At 30.4% G+C, this 26,331-nt stretch overlaps 1 protein-coding gene across 7 annotated transcripts in view; it reads right to left on the reverse strand.

The window, feature by feature from the left end:
* Positions 1–26,331, reverse strand: part of LOC106680078 (uncharacterized) — a 280,185-nt gene that overhangs the window by 35,356 nt on the left and 218,498 nt on the right. For 4 of the 7 annotated variants that reach the window (XM_014419547.2, XM_014419551.2, XM_014419548.2 and 1 more), the window contains 4 exons: positions 19,247–19,431; positions 12,296–12,395; positions 12,111–12,156; positions 5,973–6,080 (listed from right to left, as the gene is read on the reverse strand). In XM_014419547.2, the coding sequence (XP_014275033.1) occupies positions 5,973–6,080; positions 12,111–12,156; positions 12,296–12,391 (250 nt within the window). In that variant the 5' untranslated portion in view covers positions 12,392–12,395; positions 19,247–19,431. Of the gene's footprint in view, positions 1–5,972; positions 6,081–12,110; positions 12,157–12,295; positions 12,396–19,105; positions 19,162–19,246; positions 19,432–26,331 lie in introns of all 7 variants that reach the window. The other 3 variants (XM_014419552.2, XM_014419554.2, XM_014419550.2) reach the window with 2 other exon arrangements.

Genomic DNA, 26,331 nt, shown 5'->3' on the forward strand with positions numbered 1-26,331 from the left:
ATATTGTATATCAGATTGATTATATCATATCATGGAAGAATTAAACTGTTAACCTACTTCTGTAAATTATTATCATAATGTAATATTTTGAGTTTCTCTGCTCTTCTTCAACTTTTCACTATCCTAATTCACACATTTATTCTAGACATAACTTTATGTCAGTTGTTTCATTTTACTCCATCTTCTTTATGTGATATATACATTTTCATGTAACGTTAACTTTTTATAACGTCATCGGCTTATAAAATTATTACATCTCTCATACTTTATTTTTATTTATTATTGCTGTAATATCTTTGATGATTTCTTGAAAATGGATTTTTCTTAAAATTTCTTTTCTATTAGTTATTTTTTCAGGGGTTATGATATTTATTCAATAATGTTAATTCAAGGAAAAAATCAAACCCCTGCTGCTTACAGAGAACCAAAAAATGTTGAATGAAGAGATTATCAAATATAAAACTGCGATAATAAATAAATAAGAAAATTAAAACGAAATAATAATTTTAATTTGATATCTTTATATAAATTTGACGTTGGATGATAATATTGATATTACATAAATAATATTGATATTACGGAAATGCAGTACAATGAAATGATTAAGTTATGAATGGACATCATGCATGATTTAAGATGAGCTGGGAAACTCGAAATGTTTTATTATAATGAAGATATAAAGAAGAAGGAAGGTTTGTTTTTTCCTTGAAATAACATAATTAACATCTCATTAATTTTTTTATCTCATAACTTTTTTTCTGTTTCTGCTGGTTTGACACCGAAGTTTGATCTAATAGTTGTATTACGGATTCGGCATCTTCTGATTTTCCATTTGTTTTTCTAAGAGATGTTATTTCAGATTTTGCTTCTATGCTTCCTGGTTAATGTTACTTCGGGGAGTAAGGTAGTACAGAGAGACATGTGGATTTATAAACCACTAATTTGGTGTCCTTGGATACTTCCCTTTTGCTAGAAAAGTTTCTATTTACAGCACATTTCTTTCTAGCAGCATTCACTCTTTCTTTAATTTCATTATCAATGGTAACTTTCACTTCCAAATTGGCTCCGATATTTAAAAGTTTCAACCCGTGTATAATAGGAATATAATAGAACAGTGATTTTTAAAAAATATTATTAATAAATGGAATTTGGTGCGGTTAAATTAAACTCAAATAGTAATATTTTGTACTATTTTTATTTGAGCCAACGTTTCGCCCCACATTGCAGAGCTAAACAAGATACAAACACTTAACCTAAGATAAAAAGTAAATGGAAAATTACAAGGGTATACAATGAAACTACAAGTAAAATTAAAGGTTATAAACAATAAATGAAAACGAAAATAATAACAGATAAAAAGAAGAAATATTAAAGAAAGTACAAATAAAGAGATGAAAAGGGATAAGAATAAAATCAAGAAAAAAAAGAAGGAAGAAAATGAACGAGACAGAATCCGAAAAATTAATTTGGACGGAAGTCGGAGTGAACCGTTAGTATTGGGAGGAGTGGGGATGGCAGTTAAGTACGTCACATTTAAAAATAATTTTAAAGTAAACAGTGTAGAATATATTAAAATGAGGTAAACAATAAATGATAATATACATAATAGAGGGGGAGAAGAAATATAAAAATAGTACAAAATATTACTATTTGAGATTAACTTGATGTTATGTTAAGTGTTTGTATCTTTTTTAGCATTGACAAAGCCCTGAAACGTGGGGTGAAAAAAAGGAAGAAAAATTGTACAAAATATTACTATTTGAGTTTAATTTGACCGCACCTGGAGCAAATTCCATTTATTGATACACACGGTCAATCAGCAATCTTCCAAAAATATTATTGTATTTTTTCGCAAAAAAAAACAACAAAAACTGTACGTGATGGGAGATAATGGATACCATTTTTGAATTTAGTGCACATTAAAATATGTAGTTTAGCCAAAATATCCCATTAAATTTTATAGTTATAGACCTGTTTAATTATTCTGATGGAACTTAAATAATTAATTGCTGACATTCCTTGTCATCCGGGAGCAAAAATAAAACTTTTTTTTTTTCGAAAAATTATTTTGAATAGCATTTAAAAACACATTTCGTACGAATAGGTTGGCGAGGTTATTGTACAAGAGCTCCGTGGAAATAAAATTAACCCCGATTTTTAATTACTTTAATGAAAACTAGGTATTAAAGTTTATTGTAAAAATTGAGTCTGCCTACTATAGTCAGGGAGAAATCAAATTTCCGGCTGTTTTAAACCGTTAGATAAAATTAATTTTTTATTTGAAGCTCCACCAACATTAAAAGACTAATAGTACATCATAATAGCGAAAAATCACTAGTTAGTGAATTTATTTTGGGATGTTTATAACTCAGGAATCATTACATCATTACACATGTCTATAAGCACTCAAATGAAAGCTAGTTGTGGGTTTCATATAACCTTTATAGTACATTAAACTAGCTTTAATATGGGTCTTAACAGACATCTGTATATGTAATAGTTTCTGAGATTTTTCAAAATAAAAAAAATTGTCCGAACCACTAGAAATCAACATTTTGTGAATTTATTTTGGTTAATATTATGGAAACTACAACTCCTAAGAAAAGAAACGTCATAAAGTACTTAATAGTACATTAAACCAGCTTTAATTTGGGTGCAAACATACAGCTATATGTCTGATAATTCCAGAGATATAGGTTTCCAAAAATAAATGTACCCACTACTGATTTTTATTTAATTTCTTATGAAATGTTGCTGCTGAAACTATATCTCGGGAACTGTTGAACAGAAACAGCTCTATTAGGCCTAATATTTTAGTAAACTTATTTTATATTTTAAGTAATATTAGATTTTCAAGTGTTGTAGGTAGTTTTGAAGACATGTATCTCCGAATGAAAAATGCACTTTTTTAAACGTTTTGCTACAGTCACCATTATTTTTATCTTTCTTAACAATGGTAGGTGGCATACTCATCAATATTTACTGGTAACTATACATAGTTTTAATCAATGTAATAAAAAATTGGGGTGAAATAATTGCCTTTTTTCTTCTCTTGGTCTCTAGGACAATAATATTGATATCAACCCGTACAATCCCATTCTTCTTTTTAATAAAAGATAAATAAATAAATTAAATTTTATCATTCATCATATCGTTTATTCAACAGACATTTTGGCAAGAGAACGGTTTCCTGGAAGGACAAATTTTTATCCTGCATACTAAAAAATTGAAAAATAAACATACATATAATTTTTAGAAATGCAATATTCTGTTTAGAGTGGCAATAATAGTTATGCTTTTTTGGCAACTCGAGTATACCTATTTTTTTCCAGACTGGAGCAATTTAAATTTTTTGAAAAATCAGATCATTAATTGTCGCTTCCTATGAGAATGGCCTCAATACGAATGCTATTAGTGTAGTAAGTAACAATATCCTCAATTATATCATCATTAATCCCAATCACAAATATTTCCTTGGGATATGACTATTTGAACAGTAACATTTAAGATAATCTCGAACAAAAATATTTTTTCTAAATTGTGTGAAAAGAGTTTTCAAATATTAATTAGTAATCCAAGAGGAAGAAACTGAAGGAAAACATCTCTTGATTAACTTGCCTGATCCCACGAATCCATATTACCTTAAGAGGAATTTTTCATGCAGAATGTTGGGAAAATATAAATTTCCTGAATATATTTATTAAATATTAAACATTGTCATTTCTTCTGAATAAGATAATCATTTTAAATTTGGAATAAACTGGAGGATTAAAATAAATTCCAATAAATCCCACCAAATAACATTTACCCTTCGTCGTAAACCTTCGTATTTCCCTGTTGTATCTTTTAATAATACCCCACTTATTCCTGTTGAACAGATCAGTTACTTAGGACTACATTTGGACAAAGGACTGACATGGAATCCTCATACAAGACTGAAAAGACAGGAAACTGCTCGTCGATTCCGACTATTACAACATTTACTAGACAAACGGTCTAAACTTTCAATCCATTATAAAAAGACTGATCTACATGACTATTATAAGGCCTATTTGGACATACGGAGTTGAGCTATAGGGCTCCACTAAACCATCAAATTACTCCCGAATCCAATCCTTACAGTCCGAAATCCTTCGTAAAATCCATAATGCTCCTTACTTTGTCACAAATTAAGTCATCCATCAGGACCTCAATGTTCCATATGTTGCCGATTTAACCAGAACCAGATACCAATCCTTCTATGATAAACTTCCCAACCACCCAAACCAACTCTTTTCTAACCTGGCTTCTCCTTTATTACCTAATAATCGTCCTGAAAAGAAGATGGCCTCGAAATCTTCTCTAGAAATATTTTAGGAGCTCTATCAATGGGTAGATTCATCACATGTTTGTATCATGTCATTCTATCACTTACAGCAAATTTACTTGATGTATATATATGTATACAGTTGTAAATAACATTAAAATAAATTATCAAAAAAACATATTTGAAATAGTAGAATTTAGTTGTAAAATAATTACTTTTTAGCGACATTATTGTTTGTTATAACACAATGACGCCGTTAAAAAAAAAGAAATAAAAAAACCGTGTTCCTACAGTGGCCTGACAAGTTTGGTTTTAAAAATTTTAGGGCAACGTGATCCTCTTAAGAAAATGTCGTTGAAAGAGCTTAATCATTGAATAAAATCAGAAATAATTGTTTAAATTACTAAATAAATATATATATATTTTTTTATTTATTGACATTTACAACGGTACATGATAATAGATGTAGTAAATTTCATGTAAGTTCATAATATGATACAGGTATGTAGAGAAACTACCCATTGGTTGCAAGCATTCTTATAACATTTTCACATTAGAAGATCTCGAGACCATTTTTTTTCAGACGCCTCGGAGATTAGTGGGAATGAAGGTTAGGAATTAGATTTGGGTGGTTAGTGAGTTTAGAATGGAGGGATTGATTTATGGTTCGAGCTAAATAGGTTAAATATAGAACATTCAGGTCGTTATGGATGATTTTATTTGTGACAAAGTGCAGTGGATTGAGGATTTTGGATTGCAAGGATTGGATACAAGAGGAATTTGATGATTTAATGGAGCCCCAAAGCTCAACTCCGTATGTCCTGATAGGCCTTGTTATAGTCATGTACATCAGTCTTTTGTAATGGATTAGAAGTTTATACCGTTTGTCTCGTAAGTGCTTTAATAGTCGGAATTGTAAAATGTTTCCTGTATTTTCAGTCTTGTATGGATTCCATATTAGTCGTTTGTCCAGATGTGGATATGTTCCACAAATTATTTTAATTTTATGAATATCTATCCCGATCCTATATAATTTCCTATCACATCTATTAATGTGATAGGAACTAACGTTTTTAGGAAGTGACGTTCAAAAGTTTACGATCATATGAATTTATTACAGAATTTTATAAATTTTGGAATATATAAAACAAAACTAAAATAACAAAAGTGCATATAGTGATGTATAATAATATAGTTCTGTTGAAAAAAAAAAATTAACTTTCATAGGGGTGAAATGTATAAACTGTTGAGAAGTAATTCTAAATTATTAACTTTTTTTTTCTTCATAATTTTACCTAATAATTGACAATGCTTAACAGAATGGAGAAAATATATTTACTCTGCTTCATGCTTAAAAACTAGAATTATAAATAAAACAAAAATAAAGTATGGATTATATTAGAGATGTGCAAATATCATCTCTGCACAGGTTTATTATATAAAAATAAAACTGTTAAAATATTTTATGATTATTTTATTAGGTATATTTTTTCTAATTAATTTATAATTTTATTACACATAATAGAGTTTTATTTACAGAATTCATGCAACAGTCCAAAACATCTAACCAGCAGTACATGTATTTTTCTTGAAATAGGCTTTTTATCCATTAATCTAATGCTAACTACGAAGACGAAAGAGTTAGAAAATATAAATGAGTACTTACTGATGTCGTATTTACGACTAAATGAAATTGATATGTTCGCATAGTGGTCTCCTCTTTCAGTTTTATTAATAGGTTGCTCGGTCCACGTATCAAAAGGTAACTTTTCAACTAAAAAACAATCATGATGAGTGTAAAAAAGGTATAAAATATACTAAAAAAAGGTATAAAATATACTAAAAAAGGTATATAATATCATAAAACATGCAAAATTCTCACTAGTACAATATTATAATAGAAGGATATTTGGGATAATATTTGTGTTCACCTCAGAAATATGAAGAAAAATAATTAAACTCAATTTCAATCAATTTATTTGAACCTGCAACACTTTCATCAGAAACTTGTTTTCATGGAACATTGTCACAGAAAAGTAATCTCCTTCTTTCTCTGAGGAACCATTCCATCTATTTGCAATAGAAATATACTGGGAGTTTAATTTTAAAAAGATTCATGTACCTTTCAAATAATTATAAATAACTGAAAATGTTGAAATACTTGGAAAGGTTAGTATAGGAATATATAAATAATCTGCTCATAAACGTAGTGTCTGCCTTAGATGTTTTTTTTTTTTTTTAAATCTAGCTTTTATGTTTACTTAACTTTGCATGATATTGCGTTTTATATTTTTGATTGTCTTCAGTTATGTGGGCAGCTGGAGGCGAATGTACTAAACGACCTAATTTTTTTTTAGTCCTAAATGGCTTCCAGACAAAAAACATTTAGGAACCAGAGGTATTATTAATTAGCTGTACTTTACTGACAATAGAATAAAGGAGCAAAAAAAAAATTTCAGGCCAAGAACAATCAGAGAAGGTTGTTTACAAGCATACCACTTGAACGAATAATGAAGTTAAGGCACTCATTCTTCGAAGAATTCGATGCTCTTTTACGGACTTTTATTAAATCCTTTAATTATACGATTTTTTTTTTTTTTTTTTTAGATGTATGTTTTTTAACTGGATTTTATTTATCGAGCTCATGGCATGGGCGTGCCCCCGACTTTTTTGTGATGAAATGTCATCTATCTCGGCAGTTATCTCACCCTAATTTTTTATTACTTTAATGAAAACTATGTATAACTATTAGTAAAAATTGATGAGTCTGCCAAGTATAGGTAGGGGGATTAAAAAATGGCGGCTGTTTCAAAACCTTAAAAAACCATTGATTTTTCATTCGAAGCTCTATATCTTAAAAACTACGAACAACACTAGAAAATCTAAGAGAACATTTTTTAAAGAAGAGTAAATTTGCTGAAATATTAGCCCTAAAAGAGCTATTTAAGTCCAATAGTTCTCGAGATATAGCTATTTAAAAAGCAAAATTTCTTAAAAATCTACAGAAAGATTAGTAGTTAGTTAATTTATTTTGAGAAATCTATATCTCAGGAACTATGTGACGTACAGATGTCTATTAGCTCTGAAATTAAAGCTAGTTTTATGGACTATACAGAAATTTCTGACTTTTAACTTCGTAGGAATAGTAGTTTTCTTGATATTTGCAAAAATAAATTGATTTATAGTTGTTCGGACAATAAATTTGATTTATGAAAAACTTTATTTCAGAAACCATTGGACGTACTGATGTTTATCAGCGCTCAAATTAAAGCTAGTTAAATTTACTACAAAATAGTTAGTTATGTTTATCTTAGTAGGAGTAGTAGTTTTTATGATATTTGACAAAATGTTAATTTCTAGTTGTTCGTATAAAATGTTGGATTTTTGAAAAAATATATCTCTAGATCCATAAGACGCACATATGTCTGTCTGTATAAAGGAAATTTAACTTACTATAAAGTAGTTTATAACAATTATCTTCGAAGGGGTAGTAGTTTTTATGATATTCACATATGAATATAAATTTGGCAATTAAAAATTTTTCCGAACAACTATAAATCAATTTATTTTAGCAAATTTCATGTAAACTATTACTCCTACGAAGATAAACATCATAAACTACTTTAAAGCTCATTAAACCAGCTTTAATTTGAGTTCTAATAGACATCTGTACGTTGAATGGTTTTTGAGATATAAATTTTTCAAAATAAATTCATTGACTACTGATCTTTTAGTACGTCCCACACAACATTTTTATGAAATGTTGCTTTTTAAAAAGCTATATCTCGAAAACTATTTAACGTAAATAAATCTATTAGGGCTCATATTTTAGCAAATTTATTCTTCTTTAAATGACGTTCTCTTAGGTTTTCTTGTGTTGTTCCTACTTTTTTAAGATGTAGAGCTCCGAATGAAAAATTAGTTTTTTTTATTGCTTTGAAACAGCCGCCATTTTTTATTCACCCTAAGCAGACTCATGAATTTTGACTAGTAATTATACATAGTTTTCATTAAAGTAATCAAAAATTGGGATGAGATAACTGCTTTTTTTCTCCTCTTGGGCTCTTGTACTGATAATAAAGTACAAATTAATACTAGTAGTCTTGTAGATTTATCTTAATTCAATAACACAGACTTGTACAGTAGTAACTTGTACTTTAGTATCACTACTATTCATCCCTATCATGAAAAAATAAGTATTAGTATTATTACCACACTAGTTTCTACACTTGTACTATGAACTAATACTATTAGCTTTCATTATGAAACAGGGCCCTGAACGAACATGGCTTGGTACGCCCTTTTTCATGGGCTATATCGTGAATCTAATGACCCAGCTAATCCGGTTATTGTTTGCGTTTGTCTAACACTTATATTTATCAGCGATTAGGGATACAGAGAATAATATAGAGTTTTGAAAAGTAATTGTAGCCAGGAGGGGCATTTTTTTTTTTTTATTTAAAAGAAAAACATTCAAAAGGCGTTCGATTTTATTGGTACTTTCAAATGAAATTCCCAGAACCCTGCTTGAATTCGAGTATTGTATTTTGTTTAAAAAGCTTTCACAAGTAATACTTTTGTTGGCTTTCAGGTTTTATTACAGGCTTCTTTATTCAATATAAATATTTCTTTATTTAATTTTTTTTTGTTTGATTTTAGCTTTGTGTTATTTTTTTTTTCTTTTAGAAACTGAAAGATTAGTCTTTTGAGAAAACGCTTGATGCCAGCAATATTATAATTAGTCAAATGGCCATTGGTGGTGCTATTAAACTATCGCCAACCTTACTACTTCCTATCTGGTGCTGAAATTGTTAAAAAAAAAACAAAAAAACTATATTTAATTGATATATATTACAATCTGCCACACTATTGTGGGCAATAGGTAGTAGTGATGAATGATCAGATTCATACTAAAATAAAATAAAATAAGAATGAAAATAAATAAATAATTGAAAGAAATTAAAAAAAAAAAAGTACATAAAAATCAATAAAATCTCTCTTAAAATATATAAAAAACAGAAGGATAAAGAAAATGAACATAATCAAACTATGTATATGAAAAAATAAATAAATAAAATAATAATATAATCTCTAGTCACATTTACACTCTTGTATACAATATTTACACAATCGACCTGAGGATCCCTGAGCCCACTCTATCCCCCTAGTGTGAGGGGTAGAGCAGAGCTCAAAAGATCCCAGCGCATCCCTCTCGCCACATCACTGGTAGTGGAGGCTGGGTACTGAAATAGAAAAAAAGAACCAGATCTACGTAAATCTTCAATTATTGTAATAATAATTACACAATTATTCAAATAATTGTCAATTTTAATTATTAGTTTTAGTTTTCATTGCTACGTTTTTCCCCACTGAAAAAGAAAACAAAAACACTCGAGGTGTTTGTACTAATATAATAGTATTATAAAACTTACATAATTAAAATTAATTTGATATAATATATAACTTTATTCCTGAATTCTTTTGAGGATAATTTGTGGATCTGTTACTTTTCCTAAGTGTCTTTTATAAAATAGTCAATGTGTGAAAATATTATTTCTCATATCATGTTGGTTTTGATCAAATTTAAAACTAAATTATAATTTAAAATAAATGAGTTGCACATACCTGTATTGTACATCAGTAGCTTTCAAGAAAATATTTAGAAAATTAGATCACTGGGCCATTTTATTTTCTCAAATTCGGAGGAAATTTACCAGCAATATGATTTGAGTGATATTGCAATTAATTGTGGATTAGGATACTTTTCATTAGGTCATTCAGAAATGGAATTTTAAGGTTCATTTGAGATTTGACCATCTGCGTCCTGATGAGGAAAATTTAGGGTTTTATAGGGTTTTCTGATTGGTAGAAATGAATATATGTAACATTCGGAGATTCGGTGTAACAGCCATATTTTTTGTCCAATTAACCTTCAAAATTGTCATTTGGATAAGCATTTTGGAAATGTTCGAAATTAAATTGTTTAAGCATGTGTTAGTTGGAATCGACGAGCAGATTTCTATTAGGGGGTAATTTAAGAGACCCGTGATATACCTTTTTTTTTATTATGCACTGACAGAACTTTTAATGGCTTTTAATAATGCTTTTCTAATCATAAAATAGCTTTAGAAATTCTACGTTTAAGTCGTACACACTATAATAATTTCACTCCCTCAGATTAGAGAAAATGTCTAGGTCATTATAATTAAGTTACATAATTAAAACTCTCATTGTAACTAAAATATGTTTATTGCTTAGCAATATTGATTGTTTAATTATTCAACAAATTTCAGTCTAAAGAATCTAAGTTATTTACAGCTCATATAAATTCTGTTCGATTGGATCTATCCACTATCAATATATTTCAGGGACTAATATGCAACAGATATATTACTATTTAATATGTTGAATTTTTTTTTATTCATTTATTTATTGCTATTTACAATTGTACATTATAATACATTTAGTAAATTTGATCTCAGTTAATATGGAATGTTACAGGCGCGTAGAGATACTACCCATTGGTAGCACTTTAATGACGTTTTACATTACAGGTCTCGTGACCATCTTCTTTTCAAGCGCCTTGGAGGATTGTCATGAGTGGAACAGGATGCAAGGTTAGAAATTAGCTGGTTCGGGTGGTTGGAATATGTTGAATTTAAGATTTAAAATAAAAATGATTTATACTTGACCCGGGATTAATCATTTATCAATTTAACACATAAATCACAGAAATTAATTATGCGAATTGCTTTGAAGTAAAAATTAGCTTAAATCTACTGGATCGTAGGAATTGTTCAAAGTTATAATGGTAGAGACAATGGAATGTTGGGTAACAATAGAGATAAATGACAGTGATGGGTTAGGGGCAGATATATTGTTCACCCACACTAAGGGGGCTTAATCTGTTTATTGTTGGAAGCTACAGAAATTGTGTTTTTGATATTATGAAGAAGGGAATTAAGTTACATTATTATTAAGCAAATTAACAAATTAGGTAAAGTTATAATGAAGGAATAAGGTAAAATAATTTTATTTATTCATTTACAACATTTAAGTGACATAATATGTAAAAATTTAAGAATTTCAATTGTAATCGTAGAATCAAGAATTTATTTATTTTTTAAAAAGACTATGATGCTATGTGAAACCAAATTATTTTTAATTTTTTTCATCATGATATTTTAATTTTTGATCATGATGATAATCATTTTTATCATGATAAATCGTTTTTATTCCTCAGTGACAATAGAAAGTTGTATTCCTTTCGTTAAAATATTTTTATTATTCTTCGGATTCACAATGTAACGAACAAAGAGCATAAATCTGAATTTTAATTTTTTTTTTTTTTTTCAAAAATAAAAACCATTGTTGTTTTGTATATGTTGTTCTATTTTATAGGATAAGTTTACGAGGATTGTCCGAGTACCAGATCAGCTGTAGAATGTATGTATATATATATATATATATATTTGTGGACAGATCCCGTCAATAAACCAGTCTTTGAGTTGTCATCTAGTGTGGGTTGGATTATGTAGCACGTATGCTATAGGAATCAGTCCCCAAACGCTTACTTGAAATACGTTCTGGTGGAAGACGTGAGGTGGCTGAACGAAGTGATGAAACTTTGAAGAAGGTGGGCATTAGAAGATGGTGGATACTTGCCTTACCTTAGGGACTTCTTGCAGTACCGTAGGGCCAATAAATAAATAAATTTAAAAAAAATATATATAGATACATAGAGCACTAATAGTATTTAATACTATAGACTATTAGAATACAATAAAGTATTCAAATGACTCACGTGGGCGCTCTTTGAAGTGTGCACACGGCTTCTCTACTCGGTCGCCCTATAAGTGGAATAAATTATTTTATAAGTTGACAATAAATAAAAAAATGGGTTATGATAAACAATAACACAAGTAGTTTCCAAAATTAATTAATCTGTGACTTGCTTAGTTACTATAATAAAAAAAAATAATAACATACCTTCACAATGCAAATTGGTGATAACCTCAGATTGTAATTTCTTGCCAAACATAGAGTAGAGATTAGAATATTCAGTAGAACAATGATACATCTCATTCTTCTAAAAAAAAAAATTAATAATATATAAATATAAAACGTTATAAATATGTATATATATATTTGTAACTTGTTAGTTGGATTCATAGTATATGAGAGGGGTCTGGCGAGATTTCAAGAGCTTTTACGTAAAGGAGATATAGATTCATAATTTTCAGAACTGATAACGAAGAATAGACGAGAATTATTTCAAAGACCAATATATCCACATTCGGAAAATCGTTATAAAATTCTTGTGGCACATCAGTCTAGCTCTGGCCATCAAACTGTGTGGTGTCTTGCTCGTTACATTTTTTTTTTTTGCTTTTTCTTTTTATTATTATTCTCTCATTTAGTGTTAGTTATAGTAAATAGGCATTCCCAATGGCGATAAAGCTGTTTTTATAATAGAATAAACATGTTATTTTAATAGAATGACAATCCAATATAGTCATAAACAGAGGCTCGGGATGGTAAGCATTGAAGCAACAGCAGAGATGAAGACTACTGACTGCCACCATTACAGCTGGATCACCCCAATACCGACCCCATCTACCGTCATTTTCTCAAATACAATACCAATTATTTCAACGAACGTTCAGTGATGGCGGTATGTCCAATTTGTGAACAGGTTTATCGTCAGAGAGGATAGGTCAGCACTGGTCTACAACTCATGTAAACGTGTGTACTAGGGATGCGACATCAATGTCGATGTTTTACTTTCGATGTTTTACATTTGTCCCAATTTTTCATTTTTTTTTTTCCAAAAGTAACTAAATGAAACAAAAAATTTACAGTATAAGCAATTTCCTATCAACAATGTGGTGGGATAAAAATGTAAAAACACGCTAATGACGTAATAAAAAAAAATTACGACTAGAAGATGTCGGATTCTTTGCTTAAAAAAACACTTCTGACAGGCCGTAAAATGCGTGATCGTTGGAACAGACGTTATGTTTCTGAATTAGTTGTTCAAGAACATCGATTTTTTGGGTAATGTATTGTAAGGAACGATATTTTAAAACATCGATATTTTTTGTAGTCGATGTCGGATTCTTAGTTTCAAAAACCACTTCTGAAAGGCCGTAGAATGCGTGATCGTTGGAACAGACCTTATGTTACTCAAATGGATATTCAAAAACATCGATGTATTTTGGGTAATGTATTGTAAGCAACGATATTTTAAAAACATCGATGTTTTTTGTTGTCGATATCCCATTCTTTGATACAAAAATCCCTTCTGACAGCCCGTAAAATGTGTGATCGCCGGAACAGACTTTATGTTCCTTCAATAGTTGTTAAAAAACATCGATGTTTTAGTATTGAACATCGATGTTTTAAAACATCGATGTTTTTTTTATCTATGTCGCATCTCTATTGTGTACCATACTAAACATTGTAATGTTTATGACGTCGAAATCTCACAACTGAAGAAAAAGATATGTAATTTGTCCCTGATTAGAGAGTTGGACGAATATATAACGGACATACTTGATGAAATCGGAAAAAAATTATGATGGTTTAAAAAATATAAAACATTCAATCAATACACAGGGAGACATAATTTTCGAAAATTCTGAGAGCTTGAAGGCTATGGAGGAAACGGCCAAAAAGCAAGACGAGGCTATAGACAAAATATCAACCGAAAACAATAACTTAAAAAATATGGAGACAAGGATTAATCAGGTAGAGCAAGGCCAGATCTCTCACTCCCTGGAAAGCAGGAAAATTCCGATGAAAACCAGGGAAACGCCTCAGGGTATAGTTTTTCGGCAGAAGCGGCGCTGAGAATGACGCGCAGTACTGAAGACCTAGATGTGGTGGAAAGGAAAAGGCCCGCTGGTGATTGTGGTACGATTCGTTCGCTAGACTGATGATGTGACGAGGTTATCGGCTCAGAAAGGTGAAGAAATATTTTACCACCAGGCATCTCAGCTGGGACAGCGACCAGCGGATCTAAATAGGCGATGAGTTCTGCCAATCGTCCCCTGTACTGGCTGGCGAGGCAGATAATGCCTGCCAGTAGATTGAAGTACATATATTTCACCCGGGGAGGATTCGATGTCACCGTGAGGATGACCAACCTTTTGTCATTATCAACAAAGCGGAAGATTTAGAAGCCAGTGATATTGTCTCCCTGGTTGCATCAGATTTTAATTGTTTTTGTTTGTGATTTACATTTGATTACTTTGTTTATTTTTTCATTTTTATCATTCGCTTACATTCTTCTTTTTGTATACAAACTTAAGAAACATTTTTTTTTTTATCGAAGCTATTAATTTTTTATTGCATCTGAATTTTTTTTTCCTATCAGTAAATTTAATTTGGGGGGTGACGTTAGCTGAGTGGTAACACGCCTGTCTGCCAACCCATAGATAGCGAGTTTGAGACCGGCCCTACCCGGGATTTTTTCAAGAATAAAATTATGCAATAGTCACTCACAATCTCCCCCCTGGCATTTGTGAGGCCCGTCAGTCAATGAGTGGAACTCACAAAAATAGGCGTGGGAGTGACGGACCCACCCTATGAAAACCACGTCAGGAAACCCGTGATTTCTTAAGTACATCGCGCGAGGCCTTGGACTTCCACGGTCTGTCGCGCCAATGAAAAAAAAAAGTTTCCAAGAATTTTATCATGAAAATTATTGTATAAAATAAACTGCCGGGGGTTTACCGAGGTCATAAATTTATATTTTTAATTTCAATCCAAATTGAAACAAAACATCTGAGAATTATAATAATCCGACGTTTATTTACTCTTTTTTTTGTGTCGTTTTCCTGCAAAAAACGACAAAACAATAAAAAAGTGACTAATTTTGAATTTTGTTTTTTCCTCACAATTCTCAATTATTATATGTTTATTTAAAAAAGTTCTATAATGAAAGTTTTACAGACTTGGATAATTGTATAATTATAGAAAGTTTTTTTAGTTGCTTGAACACATTAAGAGATATTCTGGCTGTAGAGATGAAATTTATTTAGAGAAGTTGGAGAAGTTAGTAGTAACTTCCTCCTATGAGGAAAGAGGAAATGTGTTGTACACATCTGTTTGTAGACTCCGGAAAAACCTTCAAGCAACAGGTTTCATTAAAGCAGCGTGTCATTTTAGAAAAAAAAAATACTAGGTTGTCTGTTATGTTTGAAGCCAATGCACTTCTGACCTGATAGCGGTATAAGTTTATTTATTCCTGTCCTTCACTTTGTGTTGAGGTCTACTCTCTACTAGTTCGTTTGTAGAAATAGAACTCATATTTTAGCAAAATAAACGAAACAAAAAAAAAAAAACCAACAAACAAAAGAAACGAACAATATTGATAAAATATGAGAAAAATAAACTAATTACAAGCAGATTGCGAACCTGTGCTCAAACCTCGGGCTTGTTTCGAATTATTTACATTCAGTAATTCCCAAATAATCAAATATTGTTCAGAAATAGCTATAAGTGGTTATGAAGATTTGCCTAATTTTTTCATGGAACAGTGTTATGTTTAAGTTTTATATCTGCCATCTAAAGTATTTCATCTATTAGAGATATCCAACATCATCCAGAAGTTACCAACCCGCAAAGCTCCTGATTATGACCTAATTACATGTCATGTTCTAAAACATCTTCCTCGAAAATCGGTTATATTCCTCACCTACATCTACAATGCTGTCCTCAGATCCACATATTTTCCTGATCCATGGAAATTATCCATAATCAAAATGATTCCCAAACTTCGAAAGCCGCCAGAACACCCATCCTCTTACCGTTCTATCTCTCTGTTACCTATCACGAGAAAAATCCTTGAGAAACTTATCTTAAAACGCCTGTACCCCATCCTAGATTCCAACCACATAATCCCAGATCACATGTTTGGATTCCGAACATCCCACTCCACTATTCAGCAATGCCATCGTGTGGTTGATGTAGTCTCGTCTTCATTGGAGCGCGGAATGTACTGCTCGGGAGTCTTTCTTGATGTAGAACAGGCTTTTGATCGAGTCTGGCACCCAGGACTGCTATACAAGATCCCTAAATTCCTACCCCCTATATATTATCTCATTATCCGTTCTTATCTCTCAGACAGGTTATTTCAAGTAAATCACAACAGCGCTTGTTCATCCCTGTTTCCTCAGTCTGCTGGTGTACCTCAGGGTAGTATCCTTTGTGGTCCTATCCTTTATACAGTTTTTATAGCTGACATCCCAACCCGTCCTAACACTATTCTCACCACGTATGCCGATGACATATGCATATTGTCAGTGAATAATGATCCTTCCATTGTATCCCAAACCCTCCAATCCCACATCACCACCCTTGAAGAATGGTGCCAAAACTGGAGGATTAAAATAAATCCCACCAAATCACATTTACCCTTCGTTGTAAACCTTCGTCTTGCCCCACAGTATCTTTTAATAATACCCCACTTATTCCTGTTGTACAGATCCGTTACTTAGGACGACTGACATGGAATCATCATACAAGACTGAAAAGACAGGAAACTGTGCGTCGATTCCGACTATTACAACATTTACTAGACAAACGGTCTAAACTTCCAAACCATTACAAAAGACTGATCTACATGACTGTTATAAGGCCTATCTGGACGTACGGAGTTGAGCTATGGGGCTCCACTAAACCATCGAATTCCTCTCGAATCCTATTCTTACAGTCCAAAATCCTTCGTAAAATCCTTAATGCTCCTTACTTTGTCACAAATCAAATCATCCATCAGGACCTCAATGTCCCATATGTTGCCGATTTGGCCAGAACCAGATACCAATCCTTCTATGATAAACTTTAAAACGTTTTATGTATTTTACGTATTGAAAGTACACGATCCGAGCGGCACATATATCTGGCACACATATAGAGAACATGAAGGTCTTTAAAAAAATTTGATAATATCTAGTTCAGTATCTGAAGAAGGGATATTACAACAGAAATATTATGTATTGAGTTGTAAAATAAGTGTTTTTGAACATTTCAGTTTAATCCTCTCTGTATTTATAAAATCATGTTTATTTGGTCTATAATGTTTACATATTCTAAAAAAGGATTAGTTAAGGTGATTTTATGCATCAGTTTCAACCGAGATTCCTTATCTATAAGTGGTATTTTGCTTGCTCAAAATGGAAGAGAAAAAAAATTCATTTTCGTCATTTAATGATTTTTTATTTCCGAAAAGGAAAATTCGCGGTACAGACAGTTAAAAAAATTTTCAGTGTGTGTGGCGATGATGCCTTAGGAGAAAGCACCGTCCGTAAGTGGTTTGCTTGGTTCAGAGCCGTAAATTTTGACTTGGAAGACGCAAAGCGCTCAGTCGTTCAACTGTTGATGATTACCAAATTCAAGCATTGGTCAAAGACAACCCTCAGTCGACGAGATGGGATATAGCAGAACTGTGCCCAGTTGGAACAATTAAAGGCAGTTGAGCAAAAGCGTCCAGACCCTGCAGAAATTATCGGAGTTTGGCTTGGTCCTTCAAAACTCTCTTAACGAGAAACACTTTAATTCGCTCGAGGACTGCAAAACGCACATACAGGAGTTCATTGCGCAAAAGTCTGAGAAGTTCTGGGAGGACGGAATTAAAAAATCACCTGAAAGATGGCAACATGTAATAGATCAATATGAGTAATATATAATTGATTGAAAATACTTAAAAGAATCTGAAGTTTTTATTGAATTCATCAGTAAAAAACGCTACGAACTTATTTTTGAACCCAACATATTCTCAAAATTGATTGTTCACCTTTAAATAGTATTTTACAAGCTTTGGAAATGTATATCAATACATGTTCCGAAACTATTTTTAATTGTTACTTCCACTATAAAAAGGTATTTTTTCAACATAAATAATATATGCATATGTTGATTTTTAAGCCAACTTTATTTTTTACACAAAAGTAAAAAACTGAAATAGCGATTTACTAATGCTTCGTTTAATTCCGAATCTAACACTGCTCTATAGCGGTGTGATTTAACTATGTTTATCAAAGTTGATTAATTTTCATACACATTGGTTAACCCTCAGTTAAACTTCTACAAAATATAAAACACCTGTCCTAATTATTCAATTATTATTGTGATTCATTCTTGTAATCAATAAAAAAGTAAATACGACTTTTCTTTTTTGTTACTTATTTAAAAACTTACTGAAAACACCTTTGTTGTTAGTTAGGCCCCTGGTTCCTTTCCCTGTCGCGGTGATTGGAGGAGAGGTGATGTAGCGATGTGACTTAAATAAGTTTATCAAAATTGATTAATTTTATACATACTCTTGGGGCACCAACTCTGGGAGTCGTTGCCATGCCTAGTATTTGAGTGTCATGATACCTTATACTTAGAGTGCAAGTCTTGGGACATTGTGAAGTAATATGTGTATATGCACCACTCATTCAGGATAAGTTAACTTCAAACAGCTGGCTTTTTATCTTAAAATATAGATATCTTACGGCATTTTCGATTTATTAATAAAAAAATAGAAAAAAAAAATATGATTTAGAAAATATGAGGCTAATAATGGAATAGAAAGTGCAGTTGAGCTCAAGTGAGTTTTTGCACTTACTGTCTTATTCTCTGTTACGTAAATTTTTAAACCTACTTTATACATAACTTGGATGGAATAAAAAGTAATCATATCACAAAAATTAACACTCAAAACCTTTATAAATTATTATCACATATTGCAATTAGTAATTAAAAATTCTAAAAAAAAAAAAAAATAAAATAAATAAATAAAGATATTCTGACCGTTCTTGTTTTCTGGTACTGGTCGATCGGTGAATTAATTTTTCTTCTCCAAGATTCTAATCCAACAATATTTCCATAAACGACGGGTCACAATAACCCCACATATATATATTGTTGTAATTTAACGTAAGTTAAACTCACAGTTTCTTACAGAAGACAAGCTATAAGAGTTGTCCAACAACTTTACACGCCATTCACACCAATTTTATCTGAGTCATGCTGGACAAGCCATTTTCCGGTTGTGTAGTCTCTCTCCAGTAGATTCATTTCTTCTGTCCAAATATTTCACACAGGAATATATCTTCAATAATAATTGCTCTTGTTTCCTACACATAAAAATAAAATAATTTTTAAGTTCTGTGTTTCATCGCTTAACAAATCCTTATCTGTATATGTAAAAGGGAATGATTCGAATCTTTATCCACAATAAACTTTGGACCTATTTATTCATTCATATATTTATTCAATTATTGGGCCTATTTACATGATGTTATAACCTATTTACATTCAGAATGTTCACTGTCATGTAAAGGTTCAAAGCTACTGAAATCCCCAATATTTCATGGAAAACATGAACTATATTAAACAGTAACTCAGAGAGTATACATTTTTTTTTTTTAACGGTAATTACATGCCATTCGATTCGCTTCTTTCAGTGAAATAACAACAAATATTATTGATTCCTTAAAATGATTTATTTTCACCTAAATCTAGTAAGGTAGGTCAACAAATTATTTTTGTGAACAATCAAATTATATTCATTTTTAGCTCCATCTGAAACCCTAAAATATCATTTTTCAAAGAACTTAAAAATTAAAAATCTTTTAACCACAATGTTCCTCTATGTCATTATTAGATGTAGATTGAAGTTGTGTTTTATAGTAAAATGAAAAAAAAATGCCAGTAAAGCTTATAAAACAAAATAAAAAAAAATCTTTCATGTTCTGTATCTCATATAAATATTTAATTTTAAATAAAAACAAAATTTATACAAACTTTCAAGTGTATTTGTTTATTCTTTATATTGTTTATTCTTATTTATTTTAAGATAAATATCTTAAAATCTAGCAATAGCCAAGCATTTCCAGGTCTGCTTGTTTCTAATCATTTTTAAAACAAATTATTTTATAAAATATTTGTTTTACTTTTTGGGCATTTTAATCGAAACAAATGATGGGTGACAGTCGATTTTTACACGTTTACAAGATGAAAATCTGTTTCTGTAGATGAGTTTATAATTTCTTTGGGGAACAGGAAAATTAAGACTTACATTCCTCAACGACTGTTAATTTTTTTTTTCATTCCTGTTGCGTCCTATTTAATTCTTATAAGAAGGGAGGGCTTATGAAGATCTTATGTCTATTATTCGAGGGGCAAAAATAAAACTCTTATAATGTTCTGTATTTGATATAGCTTCCAAATGCTTTACAGTTAAAACCAATAAAGACAGAAATTCTATTGTTTTATGTGGGACCTAAACCACGGACGATAGGATAGAGAGAAATACTTTATTTATTTATCTATGCTGCCTAAATACATTAGGTTGCTATCTCACACAGCATACTTATCAATCCGTAATCGGACATATATAAATTACACACACATGGTATAATCATAAAAAAAAAGAGATACAATAATAGGATATAATAAACAATTTTTTTCACCCCTACAGTTTCCTTTTACAATCCATTTCGGTCTGTAAAACAAATACAAATGTTTCATTCATTCCTATTTTTCTTTCTCATTTCTGCTCCTCCAATTTCACCCTTTCACAATTATTCAATTCACCCGATCAACAAATTCGCTCTCCGGAATTCACCCTCCAAGATCCTCTTCAGTGACCCGCTAAACAAATTCAATATTAGTCGGTAATGTGAGATCAGACCATCATTCATAGTCACAGCAGTAGATCAGTTTACCAAGAACAAACAAATAGATACATTTTACGAGAATAAGACTAACACATAGATTAAAAGGAAAATATAATTTAAAAAACCGGTTACAGGAAACACTTGAATGGATAAATAAGTTTAAAAAAAAAAACACAAAAAAAAATCAAGAAAAAACTGATTAGAAAATGTTTTGGTATCCAGTGGGATTTCAATTTGACATCATAGGTTTTAATGTTGCAATAAAAAAAAATAAACACATCTGAGAAATTGCACTATATAATTTAAACTATACTAAATTCATGCCAAATATAGTACTAGAATAAAAATATGGAGGATATAATACAAAATATTCTAGAAATAACTGATTACATGGTCTGACCATGAAATTAAATCAAATTTCATATTTATGATGTAAAAATATAATTATTTAATTTTTTCTCTTAAAAAAATAAAAATATATAATAATCAGTTTTCCAGTTATTTCTCCCTTATCTTGATTTTTCTGGATTCCACTTCTATGTCCACAATTAACCGTCCTAGAATACCTTAAATGTTGCCAAAATCTAGTTCTGGAAACCCCAATTTGATAATTATAGGCTGAAGTATTGATATTTACAGCAAATATCAAAACATTATATACATTATAAAAAATAAATTATTAAAACATCAAGTCGATAGCAATTCACTTCAGTTGAGAGCTGTATTAATTTGTTTAGTTACAATTAGTCAATAAATCAATGAATCAGTAGCTATAAATATGCAATAAAGATGATTAAAGCGGATGCGAATGATTTAAATTGGATAAATTCAGAAAAATAAAACCCTAACCTCATCCAACGATAGGATCTGTACAACACTTGAAGATTTTCACTTAATCATTTCTACTCCATGTATTCTAAAGTCTGCAGATAATGGATTTCAGATATATCGCAACAATCTAAACTTCCAACTCATTACAAAAGACTGATCTACATGACAATAATAAGGCCCATCTGGACATACAGAGTTGAGTTTTGGGGCTCCACTAAACCTTCGAATTCCTCTCGTATCCAATCCCAATTGATCCCAAATACCTTCTTTGTTAAAAAATTATCACAACAATATTTGTAACATTCCCCACACTGGGGTCTAGCATTTAAATGATTTATTACAACTATATTTTGGTTAAATTTCCTCTTTATATGAACTAACAGTATCCAAATATATTATGTAAAATTAATTTATGAAAAATATGTGATAAATTCAATCTTGATAATTATAATTAACATTGATAAGAATTTTAATAATAAATTAAAGAGGAAATTTAACCAAAATATTAGTATTATAATTCTATGGGCAACAGACCATGGAGGCCTAAGTCCTCGCGCAATGTAAATACAGCTGTTATAAATGATTTAAATGCTTGACCTAAGTTTAGGGAAGGTTACAAATATTGTTGTGATAATTATTTAACCAAGAAGGTGACAGTAATAAATAATTTTAATGTAAAATTTTACTAATTAGGTAATTAGACATAATATAAAAAATGCCTATTAACAAAAATATATGATTCCTTAATGCTTTAATGTTTCATAAGTAGAATTTGTTGGATTTACCTGGGCAGAATAGCCTGCATGAAGTTGTTTTTTAAATTATTTAGTTCTAAAATTGTATTAAGGTAAGATGAATTATATATAGTATTATTATTTGTTTGAAGTTGTTGCAGATCATATTTGTAATAAAACCTGTTTGTAATAGATCGTCCCTGAGGATGGCCGAATTGGCCGAAACGTCAGACTTTTAAATAGAATACAAATGTTTTGAGACCAAAAATGGATATTAAGATTATAGATAAAAATATAGTTATTTTATGTATATTTAATCCCGTAGTTTTTTAGATTTTTCTAATTTAAATTGATAGAAGAAAATTAATTAAATTTAAAAATTAATGAATGATTACAGCCAGTTCATTCAGGTCGAGCGAGACAAGTGCTTCCTTTTTGGTAGGTCTTGTATATCCGATATTACCTCCACAATAATCCTCTTAAAGTGTTTGCTTCAGAGGTACCACGCGTTCACGGTAACCTTGTCGATAAATCTTTTATTTAAGACTATCTTTGCCTGTTTATTTAAGCAATTTACCATCGATTCCGGTTCGTCAAGGATGCTGCAAAACGTTCTTGCATGACACTATCTCCTTGCAAATGAAGATTTTTAGAAAATCATTTGGTTTTGATGCTTATTTATCGAAAATATCTTTCCAACATACCAACATTTTTTGTTTTGTTTTTAATTCTATTTTAGAACCATTTAGACCTTATAAGGAACATGTTAAAATGGTATCGGTGTACTGGGGTCAAGTTGTAGAATTTGAAAGTTTGCAAAAGAATTTTGGATAATAATTAATCGATTTTCCAGAAAAAAAAAAAACCCGTGTGTGAGTGTAAACTGAAAGTAGTGTAGTAGTATTTTTCTTTTACATTATCAACTCTGGTATAAAAAATAAATAGGTGTACTAAGTGACATCTATGATTCGGGACACTGATCAAAACAATACGTTTCTTGCATTGCAGTGGAAAAGAGAGAAAAATACTTTGTTAGAAAAAATGGTGTGCTGGCCAACTTGGTTGGGTTGCCTTATTCACATCATACTTATACCTAGTGAATCACAATTATTTATAATCCTATTAATAAAAATAGTATCAGCATATTTTTTTTAAATGTCACATTATAAAACTTTCTACATCGTGTACAAGAATTATACATAATTTTTTTTCTGTTTATTTTTTTATTATTTCTTCCCGTACACATTTTTTTCAGCTTTTTATCGTTCTTTAAGTATGTTTAATTTTTCTAATGTTTGAATGCTACGAGATTTTCTCTCTTTTCTATTCCATCACTCATACCAATAAATTTAAGTTAAAGTACAAAAGAATATATATAATCATATTAAATATAGTAAAAAAAAATTAAATATACATAATACCTAATATGGACGTCCCTATTTGCAATATATCAATATAATATAATATCATATATTAATATAATATTATTGTAAAGATAATAAGCACTCATGAATCTTAATAACTGAAATATTTAATTAAAGACATCAAAGAAATATGTTATAAAAGAACACAATTGATTTAATTAAAAATTTTACCTTGCGTTTTATAAAAATTTTTTAAATTAAATATACTTTTATTAACTTAGTCTTGTTATTCCAACTTCCCCGAATATGTACAGATCTCTTCCCCGTATTATTTTTTCGTCTTGATTTCCTTTACGTTCTGTAACCTTTATTTCTTCCTTTCATTTTTATTACTGTCTCAATTCTGAATCTCAAGCTATTTTAACTTCCTTCAACAACTTTCATCATTTATTGAAAACGATTTATCCTCATGATTTCATTGGTGTAAAAAAAGCGGCGTTTTGCTAACCGCGGATCGTGAGCTCTACAGGTGGTTAGTTGAGAATATTAGTGTGACTTGTTGATAATATGTTTATTATTTATTTCAAATAACGGATTATCGATTATTAAAGAAGTTAGTATTTTAAATATGAATACATTTAATAAATTGCAGTAAACAATTATTTATTAAAATATTAATAAGATTAAAATATAACTCTGATATTAGTTTTCGAGGTCATATTGGCAAAATTGGTCTTAAGATTCCTACGTTTGCCGATCACTTGTCTACTAAGTACTACAAACAGTACTTTTCCACTAAGTATAGAACCTGAGATCCTTTATTCAGTGATACAGGTTTTTTGTTGTTACTTATCTCATTAAATTATATTTATTTTCTTAAATTATTTTTATCTCGTGAAAACATTTACTATTTACACAATGATAGTAGTATATCCATGAACAATGTTAATGGAGGTGCACTACTCATGTCAGTTATTGAAAATAGAAATAGTAAAAGAGTAAAGTCTAAATAATAAATACAGTAATAAATAATAACAATAAAATGCACACGTGGAGTAATACCAAATAAAATGTACCGGATACATTTATTTAAAATATATTTCATGTCATCTTATAGTTCTATCCTAGTTTACGATATTGTTTGTATCTTGTTTTTCAGCCCTGGTTTTAGTAAAGTGTAGGGAAACGTTTGTGTGTAATGAGTAGTTTTTGTAATATTTTGAGCAAACTTTTTTAACCACCACCTGGACCATTGCATTCTGTAATATATTTCCAGACTATGGTAATAGGTATCAGGAAGGACATTCATCATATCTACAGCCATGAATTAAATGATAACAAAATTAGAATAGGAAAAAAAATTAACCTACTGTAAAATCTTTAACACAATTATTCCTATTTACAATAAGGTTATATATTTGACCGTAGATTACTGATTGGAGAAGATGGTCGGGGGGTGCGGTCAGCAAAGAAACAACATAAATAAACAAAAATATTTATTTATGCCGACGATTCGACCTGATTTTCAGGTCTTCATCAGGGAGTTGTAGGCAGAGATTTCTGCTGACTATTCCTATTTACATTCTGACTTAATAACACAGACCCGAACATGTCCCCCTCCACTTGTGAAGGAAAACGCAGGACTCCGAAAGATACCTTCAATTTCAACTGCGTAAAAAAATTGAAATATACATAATACCTAACATGGACGTCCCCATGCAATATATCAATATAATATAATATTATTGTAAAGATAATAAGCACTCATGAACCTGAATTACTGAAATATTTAATTAAAAACGCAGGACTCCGAACGATCCCTGCGCTTCAATTTCAATTGCGTAACTGGTATTAAAAGCCAGTGGAGGATGAGTGAGGGCACTAGCTGCAGACTTGTTTGGAGAATCTGGGCTATTGCCAGAACTCCAATATAATTATTTACCAAAGGTCTTTGGGCCACGGCCAAGTTCAATTAATAATAGACTAATATAACACAATTTCTTTTTTTAGATAATTTATTTATTTATTGATATTTACAACTGTATAAAAAATAAAACAAGCAAATTTGAACATAAAGTCATAATGATAATGATATGATACAGCATGTAGAAAAACTACCCAGTAGTAGAACTCTAAAAACATTTTACAATATAAGGTCACGAGGCCATCTTCTCTTCAGGCGCCTCGGAGGATTGCCAGGAATGGAAGAGGAAGCAATGGGTTTGGGTGGTTAGGGAGTTTATAATGGAAAGAATGATATCGGGTTCGGCCTAGATCGGTTACATAAGGAACATTTAGGTCTTTATGGATGGTTTTATTAGTAACAAAATAAGGAGCATTGAGGATTTTACGAAGGATTTTATGAAAAATATAATCTTTATTTTCAAGTTCACTTATTTTAGTAAATATATTAAACTGTTGGATGT

This window comes from Halyomorpha halys, unplaced genomic scaffold, assembly GCF_000696795.3.
Source record: "Halyomorpha halys isolate HHAL.00 unplaced genomic scaffold, Hhal_1.1 Scaffold241.1, whole genome shotgun sequence".
Classification (NCBI taxonomy): domain Eukaryota; kingdom Metazoa; phylum Arthropoda; class Insecta; order Hemiptera; family Pentatomidae; genus Halyomorpha; species Halyomorpha halys.